We start from the raw sequence: 15,542 nt of genomic DNA, 5'->3' as shown, positions 1-15,542 counted from the left end.
TGGAAGGTGGGGCCTCAAAAGGCCAGGTCCCAGCAGGGCTGCTCCAGTCTGGCTTCCTGGAGTGCGTGCTCCCGGCTCCGCAGACAGGAAGGGCCGTGCCTGGCGGAGACGCAGCCCCTTCCGCTCTGTGGGGCTCCCAGTATGTTACACAAAGAAATGCCAAAAGAGGATTAAGACAACCGTGGCATTTTGTTGTCAAGTTAATAGACTTCATTTCTTACAGTGGTTTTAGGTTTACAGAAAAATTGTGCAGAAAGTACAGAGAGTTCCCAAATACTCCCTCGCCCCCTGCCACCCACTTTACTTCTCCTGTTAACACCTTGCATGGGTGGGATTCATCTGTTACAACTGATAAACCTACACTGATAAACTGATAAACCTGACACATCAGCATCACCCAGAGTCCATGTTTACGTTGTGATTCGCTCTTGGTGCTCGTGCTGTGGGTTTGGACACACATATGATGACCTGTACCATTTCAGTGTCATGCAGAGTAGTTTCACTGCCCTGAATATCCTCTGTGCTCTGTGTTCATTCCCCTGACTTCAACCCCTGTCCCTTTAACTGTCTCCATAGTTTCGCCTCTTCCAGAATGCTGGAGTCACACAGTGTATAGCCTTTTCAGATTGACTTCTTCCGGGTCTTTCCATGGCTTGATGGCTCACTTCTTTTCAATGCTGAATGATACTCCCCTGTCTGGGGGTACTGAGTTTATTTATCCATTCACCTACTGAAGGATATCCTCTTGCTTCCCAGTCTTGGTATTTATGGGTAAAGCTGCTGTAAACATCCCTGTGTAGGAGCCTGACAGTAAGGAGGGCCCAGGAGGGCTGGCTGGGCCGGGGGTACAGCGGGCACACGGGAGGGACCGGCTCCCCCCTTCCTGCGGAGCTCCCATTGCCCTGCACGCTCCTGGCATGCTCACAGGGGGCCTTCGGCCAGGAGGTCCGGCTCAGGTGCCTGCCCCACTTCCAACTGCCCCCTGGGCACCTGTCCCAGCCTCACAGGCCTCAGTTTGTTCTCCGTAGATCAGAGATGTGGGATCGGGGCTGCTGGGTCCGGCTCGGTGCCACCATGGCCAGTTTGCAGGGAGGCCCCTCGGTGGTCTTTTCCTTTCATTCTCTCACCTGACACAGGACCTTGGAGCACGGCCCCAAGCTTCCATCCTCCCCACCTGCTGGCCCGTGGCACAGCCTGGGGTCTTGGGCCTGCCCCTGAGACTGCCCTCACCCGGCGCCTGGGTTTCTCTTCCAGCACTGGGAGCTTCCTGGTTCACACGGGCAGGGGGAGATGGACTGCTTCCCGGGGCACAACCCGAAGTCCCATCATCCATTCTCAACTGCCTTCCTCGGCGGCTCTAGTTCCAGCCGTCACAGTTGCCCAGGTCGTGCGCTCACACGGATGTCTCAGCCTGGGCCCCATGTCCACCTCCATGTGCCAGAGCGGGCGAGGGCAGGGAAGGAGTGTCCCCCGACAAAGGAGCCTCTATGGTAAGGGGTGCTCTGTGATGGTAGGTGCTGTGCGACGAGGTGCTCTGGGTGAAGGTGGGTGCTCTGTGTGAAGGTGCCCCGATGCTTCCTAAGGCTGCTCAGCCACCTGAGTTCCCCAGACCACATGTGACCTTGACCTTTCCTCATGCCTGGAACCCTGGGGCAGCTCTTTCTTCCCTTCCCCAGAGGGGTGGGCTGTGCTGGGGGGGTGTTTAGCACCCGTGAGCTGTGCCCTCCCGCCTGCCTGAGCTCTTTTCCAACTAAGCCTGACTTTTCCAACTAGGAGGCTGCGTAGAATTTGGTCCAAGGAGAGAATCCTTGTCAGCAGCCACTGATCCAGCTTCTTTCTTGTGGATTCGCTTGTTTTGGACATTTCGTATACAGGTGACCTGTGAGCAACGTGGTGGTTAGGGGCACAGACCCCCCCCCGCCCCCACGCAGTCAAAAATCCACATATAACTTGACAGCTGGCTCTCCGTGTCCGTGGTTACGCATCCGTGGATTCAGCCACTGGCAGACTGAGTAGTCCTGCACTTTGTATTTAGTGAAACAAATTCTGTATAGGTGGAGCCGCGCATTCAACCCTGCGTTGCTCAAGGGTCAGCTGTACATGGAATCACACGCACGACGTGGCCTTCTGCGCCTGGCGTCTCCACTGAATGTGTTTTCAAGGTTCACCCCCAGCCGTAGCATGCGTCAGTACTTCTGAGTCGTTTTCACACAGCATTTAATACTTGATCACACACTCTCTTGCTGTTGGTCTGTCATTGTCTGTCCCCCCTAGAATGGAAGCTTCCCGAGGGCACGGGTTCTGCTCCTAGTCTATTCCCAGCCTCTGCAGGCGCTCGGAAAATAGCTACTGACCGAGTGGCCGTCTCAGGGAGGTCTGAGTCCCGTGCCGCCAGCCGCACTTCCTTCCGCCTTCTGCGGGCTGTCTGTCGCTCGCTCCCGCCAGCTGTGGTGACATCTGTGCCGCCTCCCAAACCCCATGTGTGGACGAGTTTCCCATCTGTCTTCTACCAGCTTCCAGGAGGTCCTCACTCCCTGGAGCTCTCACACAGGCGGCTCCAGCATGACCCAGTCTCTCCCTGGCATTTGGGCCCCTCTCCGTGCCTCAGCTTCCTCATCTGTAAAATGGGGACAAGAGAACCTTCCTCAAGGCTTCATGAGGATTGAATAAGCTAACAGGCATCAAGCCACTAGAGCAGCACCTGGCACTGGCACATGGCAAGTGTTTTCTTATGAGAGGTTTGTGGGAAGGCGCTGGTCTGCACACTGTTGAAAGACAGGCTGTCATTCCAGATGCCGGGGCTGGTGCTCTGTGGCTTCCGGCCATGGGCTCAGCCTCTCTGTCCCTCGGGTTCCTCTTCAGTAGCGTGCTTGCTCTTATGGTGCTTGCTCCCTAAGGCAGGCGACAGGACTGAATGAGCTAACACGTGTAACACGGAACAGAGCCTGGAAGCGTAGTTGTTAGGACGACTTGTTCGCCCTAAGAGGGCGCATCCGCATCGGCCTCAAACCATCCCCGAGTTGGCAGCGGGGAACCGGGCTCCCGGCGCCAGGCCCCGCCCTCCCCGCCCCGAAGCCCCGCTCAGTCCCGCCCCTGACACCAAGCTCCGCCCCAAGCCGCCTCGGCCCGCCTCGCCCAGAAGGACTTTTGTCCACGTCCGGCCGCCGTCCGGCCGCGCGCTCCGCTTCCGCCTTCGCCCACGTGGTCCGGCTCGGGCTCAGTCCGCGGCTCCGTGAGTGGGGCCGGGTCGGGGCGCGCCCCACTAGTCCCGGCGGGGGTGGCCGGGGTCCCCCTGATTCCCGAGAGAGAGCCGGCTGGGCGGGGCGAGAGGACGAGGGGGGAGCAGGAGGGACTGGGGAGGTCAGAGGTCAGCCTGGGGGTCAGGGACGTCTTAGGTTATCCGCGGGCGGGGCTGGAGCGTGAGAGGGTCCCGGGAAGGTTAGAGTTCACAAGGGGTGGGGCTGGAGCGTGGCCGTGGTCGGAGTTAAGGAGGGGCGGGCTGGTGTGTAGGGGCCCCGGGGAGGTTAGGGGTCTAGAGGGCCCGGGTGGGTGCGTACCGGGGGAGGTCAGGGGTCGGGCGCGTGCCCCCCCCCCCGCCCCTCCCGGGCCTGCATGGGGCTCCCCAGCCTGCGGGCGGCGGCCTGGGCCCTGAGGAGAGCCTGCGGACCGTGGACCCCGCGCCTGGGACCGCGCCTCCTCTGGTAATGACAGTGCACTTGTCCGTGACCCCAGGGTAGCACGCTGACCCCCACTGAGCCCGACTGCATGCCCGGCGAGCACCAGCCCTAATCGCATAAAGTGCTGTCACTGCTCCATTTCTTGGACAGTGAAACCGAGGCCAAGTTGGTGGTTGGGCAAGATCTACAGTTAGCGCCCAGCTGGGATTTGGACTCGGTGGTGAGCCCAGGGTGTTTACTGGACCATGCTGCCACCGTCAGTCTTTCACTGGGCCGCTTCCTTCTGTGTTTTGCTCACACCCCACCCCCCCTCGCCACCGTGTCTTTTCAGTTTGCCCCCCATGGCAGGGAATGGGGAGGCCCCCGTGCCCGTGGGGACCCAGCAGGAGCAGGACAGGAAGGGCCGGCGTGGCTGGCAGGGCACGGCCAGGATCTGGGAGGAAACAGAGCAGCAGGCGAAGAAGCTCAAGAGCAGCGAGGACGGGGAGCAGCACAGGAAGCTGCCCAAGCGGAAGGTGGTGCTGCTCGTGGCCTATTCCGGGAAGGGCTACCACGGCATGCAGGTGAGGGCGCCCGCGGGGCTGGGCAGCTCTGACTTCTCTCAAGGCCCGCGTGCTTGGGCCAGGGACCTCAGAGTGACAGTTCCCCAGTGAGCCATCTTGGGAAGTGGCAGAAAGAGGGGTCTCATTCTTCACCTCCTGTATCGTGTGGGTCCCGTCAAGCAAGATTTAGATTCAGATTGAAGCAGCTTTGAGTCCTGTTTCATCCATGCATTGCTTGGATGCTTGCAGGGGGGAGGTGTTCATGAGTCTCCCGAGGTGGTTAAAGGCCCAGGCCTGCCGATGACCAGAGGCAGCAAGTGACTAGAGCTCTCAGTCCGTCGTTTCCTCATCTTTATGATGACGGTGCTGACTTTGTAGGGCATGAAGAGTCATTAGGCTGACCGAGACTGCACGCTAGAACTGGGGCAGCGCCAGGGGTGCTCAGAAGAGGCAGCTGTTACTCTTCGTTAGACACGTGAAGGTGACAGTTGTGGGTACGCAGGCACGTGAGAACTCCCTGCCCAGCCCAGCCCTGTGACCCTTTCCCGAAAGGCACAAGAGCCCCGGTACCCCAGCAGATGCACGTAGATTTTCTTCTTGTTCCTTGTGGTCAGCATTGTGGCTCTTACACTTTGGTGCCTTGTTCTTTAGACTTCTTTAAGCTTGACTCGCAGGGAGGAATTCACTGCTGTGTAGAGTATCTAACTGAAGTGGAAGTTTAAGAAAACAGTGCCCAACCTTACCAGGTGCTGTGGTCACCTTTACTGTAAATAATAGTTGTAATGGGATACTTCATATCCTATTTTAGTATTTTTTATTAAGTATAGGGTTGCACCCGTGAAACCAGTTTGATGACCTTTGATGACCACGGGTAGATTGTGACAATGGTGGAAACAGTGCTTCGGTCTCACTTAGTGGAGCAGATAAACCACCTCCGCTGCTCTTTGCGGATGTTTAAATGCTTTTTTGTTTGAGGGTGACTGATTACGTGTGTTGTTGCCTTACGCGCTGTCTTGAGAATTTTGCCTGTGCCTCATCATCTTCTGTTTGCCTCAGTTTCCCCATCAGGGGAATGGATGAGGGGGTACAGAGTGACGGTAGCTCACAGGGTGACAGAAGGACACAGCGGGATGTGGGGAAGGGTTGTTATCCCCGTTTCTTAATATCCATTCCGACCGCTGGAGGAGCATTTATAGCTTCTTGCTGAGTAAAGGGATTGGACTTAAGCTGCAGTGGGGACTGTAAGGTAGACTTTGGGAAGAACCTGCCCACTGTGGTGCGTCTTGGCGAAGTGCTTGTCGCCCTGTGTCCCTTGCTTGGCAAAGATTTTCTTTGACAGCGTCAGGGTGGTGATCTCACTGACGTCACAGGGCCCTGCAGGATTACACTGCATCCCCACCCACTAGGTGCTGGCGGCACCCTGGGGTGCTTCCTCCTCCAGCTGGGGGGGCCTGCCTCCCTGTAGTGATGGAGGAGGGCCTGCTACCTGCTGTGGTGAGGGAGGGAGACCCCTGGGGGTGCTGAGGGAGGGGAGTCCCTCTTTGGCCGGGTGCAACAGACAGATGGGTCTGCAGCAGGAGGGTGCTGGTCTCACATCTGACCAGGTAGGGGGAAATGATGTCTCAGGTGATGCCCACTGTCAGCTGCCCAGGGTGGGAAGTGTCTAGGACTGCGGGTACCCACAGGTGGCTTTCCTGCTTCCCATGGGTCGGGGGACGAGCTGCAGGGTCTCTCCATGCCCACAGGCGCGGTCCCCACCTGCCGGGTGCGGGCACAACGCACATGCCCCTACCTGGATCAGCCATGGCCCAGGGCCCCTACTGTGGGTAGTGATTGAGTGAAAAACAAGTTTTCTTCTCTTTTCCTCAGAGGAATGTTGGGTCCTCGAAATTCAAGACCATCGAAGATGACCTGGTGTCCGCCCTGGTCCGGTCGGGTTGTATTCCTGAGAATCACGGGGAGGACATGCGGAAGATGTCCTTCCAGCGCTGCGCCCGGACGGACAAGGTAGGTGCTGTCCCCACGTCCCCTGCAGGTGCGAGCAGCACCGAAGCCGCCGGTCGGTGGTTTTTGTTTGTCCTCGTCCCACTTTCCATCTTAGCATCTTTATCCCTCAAGATTCTCTTGGTTACAAATGACAGATGCATAGCTCAGACTAGTGTAAGTGGAAAGAAAGTTGTTGCCTCGTGTGGCCAAGAAGCTGGGGCATTTCCGGCCCAGGTGTGGCTGGACCTAGGTGCTCGGGGCCACAAGGTCTGGCGTCCTCTCCGTCTGTGCTTTCTCCTCCGTCGCTCCTGTGGGTGGCACGGTGGCCACAGCAGCTGCCTTAGATCCATCCATCTCCGGCTCGCGATACAAGTAGGACCGCGTGGCCACAGAGGCCCGCCACGCGTGTGATGTTAAACTTCCTAGGAGCCACAGCCAAAAGGGAAAAGGAAACAGGTGACGCTGGGTTTTGTTATCAATTTTATTTAACTTAGTGTATCCAAGGTAGTCGCCTTTCAACGTGTAATCAACATAAAAAGCGATGAACGGAAATAGTTTTCCATCGTGCGTGTGTGAGCGCCAAGTCTTTGGAGCCCCGCGGGAGTTGCACACTCAGGAGTCTCGGGTGGCCGTGACCCAGCACTGTCCATTCATGCTCATGAGACTGAGTCCTGCTGTCTGGTTGGCTCTCCCAGCGTCCCAGGCCAGTCGCTGGCTGGTCCCACCCTGGCACATTCCCAGGTGTGGGGCTGGTGCGAGCACGGTCTCCCCACAAAGGAAGGGAGGGTGTCGCCGAGGCAGGTGGGACAACCAGCCACGGAGAACGTAAAGCTCTCCCCCAGGAGATAAAAAACCCAAAGTGCCCGCGCACCTTTGAGCCTGCTCTCTCAGACCCGGGCCCTGAAATCATCTCTCTGGCCACCTAAGGTCACTGGGAGTCTGTGGTACACGTAGCTTTTTGCAGGTCAGGGTCCCAGGAATCTGAATAACGTCGAGTTTCAAAGGTACAGCGTCCCCTGGGATCCACAGGCCCAGGCCAGAACCCCGGAACCAGAGCCACGCACAGACAGCTAAGAACAAAAACAGGCGCCTGGCAGTCTCGTGGGTGATCCAGTCACATGTTAGTTGGTCCAGGTAGAGAGTACCGGGGCTCTTCGTGGTGTTCGTTTTCTTTTTAACTTTCCCACTTACAGCTCTCTGGTTGTTTTCAAGGCAGAAGAAAAGTAAACATTTGCCTGAGCTAATGAAGACAGCATTTCCTAATATAGGGCTAGCATTTATTTCAGTTTTCACTGTTATTAGAGATGGTTTTATTCGAATATGTTTTCCTTCTTACATTTTGGGAAATCTAGAAAACCTTTGATACTAACATCCCCATGGACGAACAAATGACAATATTTTGTTAGTTTTTGTTTCAGATTAAAAAAAAAAGTTTCAAGGAGCTGTAATTCACTCCCACACATTTTGCCCATGTAAAGGGTACATTCATTGATTCTAGTCTTTTCTCACAGTTGTGCAGCCATCACCACAGTCAAGCTTAGAACCTTTTCATCATCCCTAAAACTTCCCTGGACCCTTTAGTTATCGCCCACCTTTCCACTAGCATATCCAGAAAATTCTCATTTCAACATGTAATCAGGGCTTCCCTGGTGGCACAGTGGTTAGGAATCCGCCTGCCAGTGTAGGGGACACAGGTTCAAGCCCTGGTCCGGGAGGATCCTGCATGACGCGGAGCAGCTAGGCCCGTGACCCACAACTACTGAACCCCACATGCCTAGAGAGCCCATGTTCTGCAACAGGAGAAGCCACCACAATGAGAAGCCCGCGCACCGCAACATAGAGTAGCCCCCGCTCGCTGCAACTAGACAAAGCCCGTGCACAGCAACAAAGACCCAATGCAGCCAAAAATAAAAAAAAAAAAACATGTAATCAATATAAAAAGATTAGCAATGAGATGTATTTCCATTCCTTTTTCGTGTACTGAGACTTTGAGACCTCATTTCAGAACAGCCGTTTTATGCCCTCAGTAGCCACTCGTGGCCAGATGCCTCCGTGTTGGAGGGTGTCTGCCTGGGGAACAGTGGATTTGGCCTGTGTTCCATCTCACCAGTTTATTTTTTTGTCTTTCTTCTTTTTTACAAAAATCTCTCCAACTTTTTATTTGGAAAAACTTCAGACCTCCAGAAGTCTCAGGAACAGCGCATGAACACCCGTAGTCTTCCCCTAGACTCGGCAGTGTTAAACTTTTGCCATATTTGTTTTCCCTTTTGTGCCTTTGAATGGAACCATTTGAGAGGAAGTTGCAGACGTCATCACCCTTCACCCCAAAATATGTCGCATGAGCAGTGGCGTCCTCTGGCAACTCCTCGGTGTAGCTGTCGCCCTTGGGAAATTTAACACCTGATACACCGTTTCTTATTGATCCTGTGTCTAACCCAGGGTTGATGGTTCCATTCAGTTGTCATGTCTGTTGACTTTCCTTCTTTTTTTAATTAAAAAAATTTTTTTTTCTATTTCTTTTATTATTTCTTTTATTTCTTTATTTTTTTGGTTGTGTTGGGTCTTCATTGCTGCACGTGGGCTTTCTTTAGTTGCGGCGAGCGGGGGCTACTCTTTGTTGCGGTGCGCGGGCTTCTCATTGCGGTGGCTTCTCTTGTTGTGGAGCACGGGCTCTAGGCGCACCCGGGCTTCAGTAGTTGTGGCACACGGGCTCAGTAGTGGTGGCTCATGGGCTCTAGAGCACAGGGTCAGTAGTTGTGGTGCACGGGCTTAGTTGCTCCGCGGCATGTGGGATCTTCCCGCACCAGGGCTCCAACCCATGTCCCCTGCATTGGCAGGTGGATCTTAACCACTGTGCCACCGGGGAAGCCCTTGAGTTTCCTTTAAAATGGTCTCCTCGCCTCCTTTCTGTCCTTCCTGACGTGATGTTTTTGGATAGTTCAGGCCAGTTATTTTGACGAATGTTCTCCATCTGTATTTGTCTGATTGTTCTCATGACTAGATTCAGACTAAAGAAATTTTTCGGCCGGAGTGTTACATGTGTTACACGGTACTCTATCTTCTTTGCTTACATTTAAAAAAATCTTTTTAGAACGTATGACTGTAGTAAACAGAAAGGTGCATACAGCATCAGTGTAAAGTGAAACGGGTGATTCTACGGTGAACGCCTGGATAATCTCCACTCAGGTCAACATGTGGGTCTCTGCCCGCATCCCAGGAGCCCTCCTCGTCCACCTTCTGAATCACACCGCTCCCCTCCCCCAGACCTTACTGCCATATTGCCTTTTATGAAAACTTGCTTTTAGAAAGAAAGTATAATATACAAATGGTAAACTGTACTCTTCTTGAGTGCAGAGCTTGATCAGTTTTACCTGTGTCACTAGCACCCCATCCCCACAGGATACCTGCTGTTGTGACTTGGATGGTGACCTCTTCCTTGCTCAGCTCCAGAGTTCTGTCATCTAAGTTGCATTTTCTTTTTTCCTGAGTCCTTGAGAGTCACATCCAAGGTGGGACTTTATCTCCTATCTGCAGGATTTCATGTATTTGTTCCCATGTTTTGCTGGGCTCTGAAGTTCACTTGTAATTTTTTATAAGTTATGTGGCACTCACTCCCTTGGTATATAGAGCACTGCTCTTGTATCTGATTATTCCCTTCAGATGCACTTCTAAAAGCAGAATTCCTCCACGGAAGGGTGTAGCGTGCGTGTGGTCCTTCTGCTGAAGAGACCACCTTGCAGAGTGTCCTGCTCCAAGTGCACGGCCCAGCTGGCCCTCCCGTGTCTGCTTCCTTTGCAGGGTGTGTCTGCGGCTGGCCAGGTTGTGTCCCTGAAGGTGTGGCTGATTGACGACCTCTTAGAAAAGATTAACAGCCACCTTCCGTCTCACATTCGGATACTGGGTAAGCCTTGCAGCGCTGGGCTGCACGCTGGGTGGTGGTCGGTCTCACAGGGACACGAAATCTCTTCTTTCACCGAATTTCTCTGTCGCGGAGCGGAGGTAACAGCGTGGTTGCTTAGCAGTTGGTAGGAGTGGTTGTGAGTCAGCTGTGAGAAAGGGTTCAGTATTCCCGCCTCCTTCAGACAGGGACACAGCCAGACAGACAGACTTGGAAAGGCCCTCGGTGCAGCATCTTGGTGCTACGTGTGCCTTGTTTTAACCAAATGCTTGGATGTGAAAGTCCAGATTTGAGAAAATTAAAACAGGGGCTATGACTCCCTTTTGTAACAGGCCTGATAATGGGATTTCCAGTCTGACCCTCTCTGCCTTTTAAGTGGCATATATGTGCCACCGATAATTAATGTGGTACTGGGGTGGCTGGGGGTAGCTCTTCTTGCCTTCTGTTTCTCTCTGTCCCATCTGTTATTTGTTTCCCTCTTCTTTTTCTCCCTCCTTTTGGATTAATTGATGTTTCTTGTCATTGCATTTCATTATCACCTTGGTTAGCTAATGCGATGACTCGCTATGGTTTTTTTTCAGTGATTGCTTTGCCGGCCCTTAAAGCAAGGGCTGGCAAAGTCTTTCTGTAGAGGGCCAGGTAGTAAACTATCTGAGGCTTTGTGGCCACATAGATTACTGTCTCTGTTGCATATTCTTCTCCTTTGTTTCTTTTTTTAACCACCCTTTCAGCCTTAGCTCAGAAGCTGTGCAGGAACGGCCATGGTTTTGGCCGCTGTTTGCCAGCCCCGGGGTCAGAGCACCCATGGGCCAGTTAGCACAGCTGCCCTCACGTGAAGCCAGGCCACCTTGCACGCACCTGGCACCTGCACCACGCACTTGCGCCTGTCCTGCTGTTGCGGCGTGTGTTTCGGGTCTGCCTGTGTTATCGCCCGCACGCTACAGTGTTACTTTTTCTTTAACCAGAGAGTTAAAAAGACTTTTAAATGCTTTTTAAAGTTGAAGTATAACCAGTGTACGGTAAACTGCGTAGTTCGTTATACAATTAAAAAGTTGAGATATGTGTGCCTACCTGTGAAACCAGCCCACTTGAGAGAGTCACCCTCTGTGTCACCCCTAGAAGATTGTAACCCTCCCCACGTCCCTCCCACCCCATTCCTCACCAGGCGACCACCGATCTGCTCTCTTTCACTGCAGATGGCTTCGTATTTCTAGAGTTTTATGTAAATAGGATCGTATGGAATGGCTTCTTTCACTGAGCCTGGTTAAAGATTCCTGCACGTTGTCGGGTGTATCCGGTTTGTTCCTTTCCATCGCTGCGTGGTTTCCAGTTGTTTATCCAGTTACCCGGTGGGGAACACTGCGGGTGTTTCCAGTTTGGGGCTGTTAAAAAAAAAAACTGCCATGGGCATTTGGTACAAGTATAAATAGGGTTCTCAACACAAAGTCACAACCCTTGCTTTTGGTTACTTTGCCCACTATTGAATTTATTTTTAAATTATTTATTTATTTGTTTGTTTGCTGCACCGCGTGGCATGCGGGATCTCGTTCCCCGACCAGGGATGGAACCCGCGCCCCCTGCAGTGGCAGCTCGGAGTCCTAGCCGCTGCACCGCCAGGGAAGGCTCTGCATTTATTATTGGCATGACACAGTTTTACTTTTATTGTCCTGTGGTCTTTCTCTGCCTGGTGAGGATAATTCCCTCCTGAAGACCTTCTCCGGGAGCCAGTCCTCTGAAAGTCCCATGTGATGCCTCTCAACATTCACTCCACGGGAATGTTCTCATGTATCCCGCAGGTGGTTCCCCGCTTTTGCTACAGTAATACCAAACCCGACACCATTCCCAGCCGTCAGCACCGCTTACGTAACATGACACAGCAAGGCTGTGTTTCCCTCTTTAACAGCCCAGCCATGTGGTCGGCTGCCGGCCCCTTTCAGCCTTTTCTTGGCAGTTACGTTCCGCACGACGGAAATTAGGTGCACAAAGCATACCTGTGATGCTCTGTGTCAGTGAAATTGAATTCTTAAAGCAAGACAAAACACAAAAATAAGATTACCCCAAATCAAACACGACAGCAGAGACAGAAGACGGGAAGGGCGGCGCAGATGCAGCCTTGAAGTGGCAGCCCCGGGGCGGTGTCCGAATCAGTCCTTGTAACACGAAGCCGAAGTTGGCCTTTAAATCAGCCTCCTTGAGAGGCTGAGTCCTCGCGACCCGGTCTTGACTTCAGCGTGAGGACAGCGGCGCAGCACGGAGCACCCAGGGCCACAAGGCGCTTCTTGGTCCCCAGTTCCCAGAAACCACCCCCCCCCCAACAGTTGTTGTGATTCTTTCAGAAATTTTCTATACAAATACAGACGTAATCCGTATGTTTGTATTTCTCTCACGAAGGGAATCCGCCTGCACGTAGTTCTTCGTTTTGCTTTTCTTTTTTCACTTAACGGTTAAGAAGTCTGTCGGGAGCCCTGGCCAGGCACAGTGAGCGCTCAGCGGTGCGGCCCCCGGTCCTGGGGACGGGCGCCTGCTCTGCGGGGCTGCTTTTGGTTCATTCTGCTAATGTCTAAGAGCCGTTGATCGTTTCCCTGTTGCTGGACTTTTTGTTTCCAGTTTCTTTTGCTGCTTGAACACGCTGCTGGCCCTGGCCTCACCTGCAGGGTGGCTTCTGATCCAAGGCTTCTGGGTCGGGGTCACCGGCTGGTGCTTTAGTCCGCGTGGATCCCCTGGGCTCCGTGAGGCGAGAGCAGGATGTCCCGCACCTTGGCCGACCCCGGGGTTTGTTTGACAGGGTTTAGCTGAGGGTTTAGCGCACGGAGCCGGGGCCCCCTCGGGCTCGTCCGGGTTCGGCAGGTGAGGTGCTGGCGCTCAGACCTGCTCAGGGTGTCGTCCGTCTGTCCTCATCGCCTCCTCTGCCCCCAGGACTGAAGAGGGTCACGGGCGGCTTCAACTCCAAGAACAAGTGTGATGCCAGGACCTACTTCTACATGCTGCCCACGTTCGCCTTCGCCCACAAGGACCATGACGCGCAGGACGAGACGTACCGGCTGCAGGCGGAGACGCTGGGGCGTGTGAACCGGCTCCTGGCCTGCTACAGGGGCACCCACAACTTCCACAACTTCACCTCGCAGAAGGGGCCCCGCGAGCCCAGCGCCCGGCGCTACATCCTCGACATGTTCTGCGAGGAGCCCTTCGTGCGCGAAGGCATGGAGTTCGCGGTGATCAAGGTCAAGGGCCAGAGCTTCATGACGCACCAGATCAGGAAGATGGTGGGGCTGGTGGTGGCCATCGTCAAGGGCTACGCGCCCGAGAGTGTGCTGGAGCGCTGCTGGGGGGAGGCCAAGGTGGACGTGCCCAAGGCGCCGGGGCTCGGCCTGGTCCTGGAGCGGGTGCACTTCGAGAAGTACAACCAGCGCTTCGGCCACGACGGGCTGCACGAGCCGCTGGACTGGGCGCGGGAGGAGGCTGAGGTCGCGGCCTTCAAGGAGCAGCACATCTACCCCACGATCATCAGCACCGAGCGCCACGAGAGGTCCATGGCCCAGTGGCTGAGCACCCTGCCCGTGCACGACTTCAGCGCCACTGCCCACGCGGCCGCCGGCCCGGGCACCAAGGTGGGGCCGGGGCCACGGGGGCCGGGGGTCAGGGGAACCACGGGGGCTGACGCTGGCCCTTCCAGGAGCTCAGCCAAGCACTTGTCCACACCTGTCATTGTCCGTGGCTAAGCTTAGACCCACTCTGCCCCCTGTCACTGTACCCATTGTATAGATGAGCAAGCTGAGGCACCAAGAGGCCTGTCGCTGCCCCGGGGTCACAGCAGTGGGAGGAGCAGGGCCAGGGCCTAGGACCTGGTGGCCAGCTCCCCTGCTCTGCACCTAGTGACGCTGGGTGGGGGGCATGCTCGGTGGCCGTCTTCCCGTGTGTGAGATGGAGGTGCCAGGAGGACGTCCTCCTCTGGCTGATGCTGCTGGTCAGTTGGCACGTGCCTGGCTCCAGAACATGGGGTCACTTGACAGGCGCCAGGGACGCTGAGCGGCCAAGCGTCGTTCTCCTCGCCCTCTGGGCGGCGTTCCTGTGCAGGCCCGCGGTGCCCTCCTCCGTCTGGGAGGGGACGCAGGCTGGTGCAGGCTGTGCTTTCGGCCCCGCTCTCCCAGAGCCCTGCTGTCCGATACCGACCAGGGACCTGGCTCAAAGTGTGATTCATCTGTGAGTTAACTGCCAACCTTACGTTAGGAGGAGAGCATCCACGACTGGAGGTGCTGGAGCTAAAAGTTAACATTTTACTTTAGTTCTCAATTCTTTACCCTGGGGTGAGGGTGGTCCCCAAAGCCCATGTTCTCTCATGGTGTCCCAGCAGGCTGTCAAAGGGTGAGATTCCCACCTGGAGCTCTGGGAGATTTCTTCCCATTATCTAGGTATCTAGAAGAACACTGTCCTTCCTCCCCAGCCGGGCTTGTAAACCCATGTGCATACAGGTGAGGGGAGCAAGCAAGGTGGGCCAGGTGTAAGAAAGGCAGGGGTTGCAGGTCGGGTGGTGAATTCCAAGCAGCGTCGGGGAGGAGGTAGGACTTGGTGGAGACTGTGGGAAACGGCAGAGCTCTTGTTCCACCGGCAGGGCCCCTGCAGCTCAGCGCCAGCCAGTGGAGGGTGGGCCCGAGTGTTGGCAGAGCTTACCTTTTCTCAGGAGAAACTGGGGTTCCAGACTTGTATGTGAAATAGTCCACCCTTTAAATGTTGGTGGTTATTAATTTTCCCAGCACTGAGAGGCCAAATGGAGCACGTGTGCAGGTGGGGCCTGGGGGCCAGGCTTGCCCTCTGCTGGATTCCCACAGACAGAGAGGCCTCGGGCCATCTGCCGTCTTTACATAGCGCCGAGGGGCTTGTACTTGACCAGCTTTGCAGTAGCTCAGTTTTATGTCCCCAAGGTCACTGAAGCCTCTGGGAATGTGAAGGGGCCCGATGAAGGCCCCCTCTGGTCCCCAGCCCTTGGCTTTGCCCGTTCAAGACAGGTTCTTGAATCAGTGAAGAGAAAGACGGGGTGAGGCTGAGCCTCGCCCTGGGCAGCCCCGTGCAGGGCAGGGCAGGGCCCTCGCCGGGCAGAGCGCTCCCCAACAGCCGTTTCCTGTCTGCTCTCGCTCTGCAGGTCCCCCGCGCCCTGGAAGGCAGTGACGGGGATGGGGGCAGTGACTGAGTTGGCCCACGACACGCACCACGCACGCCGGGACCTGCCAGCTGCTGCTGGCCGCGTGCCTCGCCCGGACGGGACAGCCCGCGCCCGGCCTCCTCACCTCAGGGTCCTGAGACCTGCATCTTTCTGAGTTTCCATCACAGGGAGAACCTGCTGCGAATCTGTTTTCAGCGCACGCGTTGACTACACACAACTCAGCACGTAAAGACACTATTTTTTTAAAGAAGCGATTTTCTTATTAAATAAGTACAAACCTT

General features: G+C 55.2%; 1 protein-coding gene across 2 annotated transcripts; it reads left to right on the top strand.

Annotated features, from left to right (window-relative positions):
* The first annotated feature begins 3,169 nt into the window (after positions 1–3,169).
* On the top strand, positions 3,170–15,542 carry PUS1 (pseudouridine synthase 1). Of its 2 annotated transcripts, none has more exons than XM_059894573.1 (6): positions 3,170–3,232; positions 4,009–4,240; positions 6,089–6,226; positions 10,004–10,106; positions 13,020–13,711; positions 15,241–15,542. In XM_059894573.1, exons 2-6 carry the CDS (start codon positions 4,019–4,021, stop codon positions 15,286–15,288), a joined length of 1,203 nt encoding a protein of 400 aa, XP_059750556.1. In that variant the 5' UTR covers positions 3,170–3,232; positions 4,009–4,018; the 3' UTR covers positions 15,289–15,542. The 2 variants fall into 2 exon arrangements, with proteins under 2 accessions (XP_059750556.1, XP_059750555.1); XM_059894572.1 differs by lacking the exon at positions 3,170–3,232 and adding an exon at positions 3,243–3,701.

The sequence above is a fragment of the Balaenoptera ricei genome, chromosome 14, assembly GCF_028023285.1.
Source record: "Balaenoptera ricei isolate mBalRic1 chromosome 14, mBalRic1.hap2, whole genome shotgun sequence".
Taxonomy (NCBI): Eukaryota; Metazoa; Chordata; class Mammalia; order Artiodactyla; family Balaenopteridae; genus Balaenoptera; species Balaenoptera ricei.
This window is presented reverse-complemented; position numbering and strand designations above follow the sequence as displayed.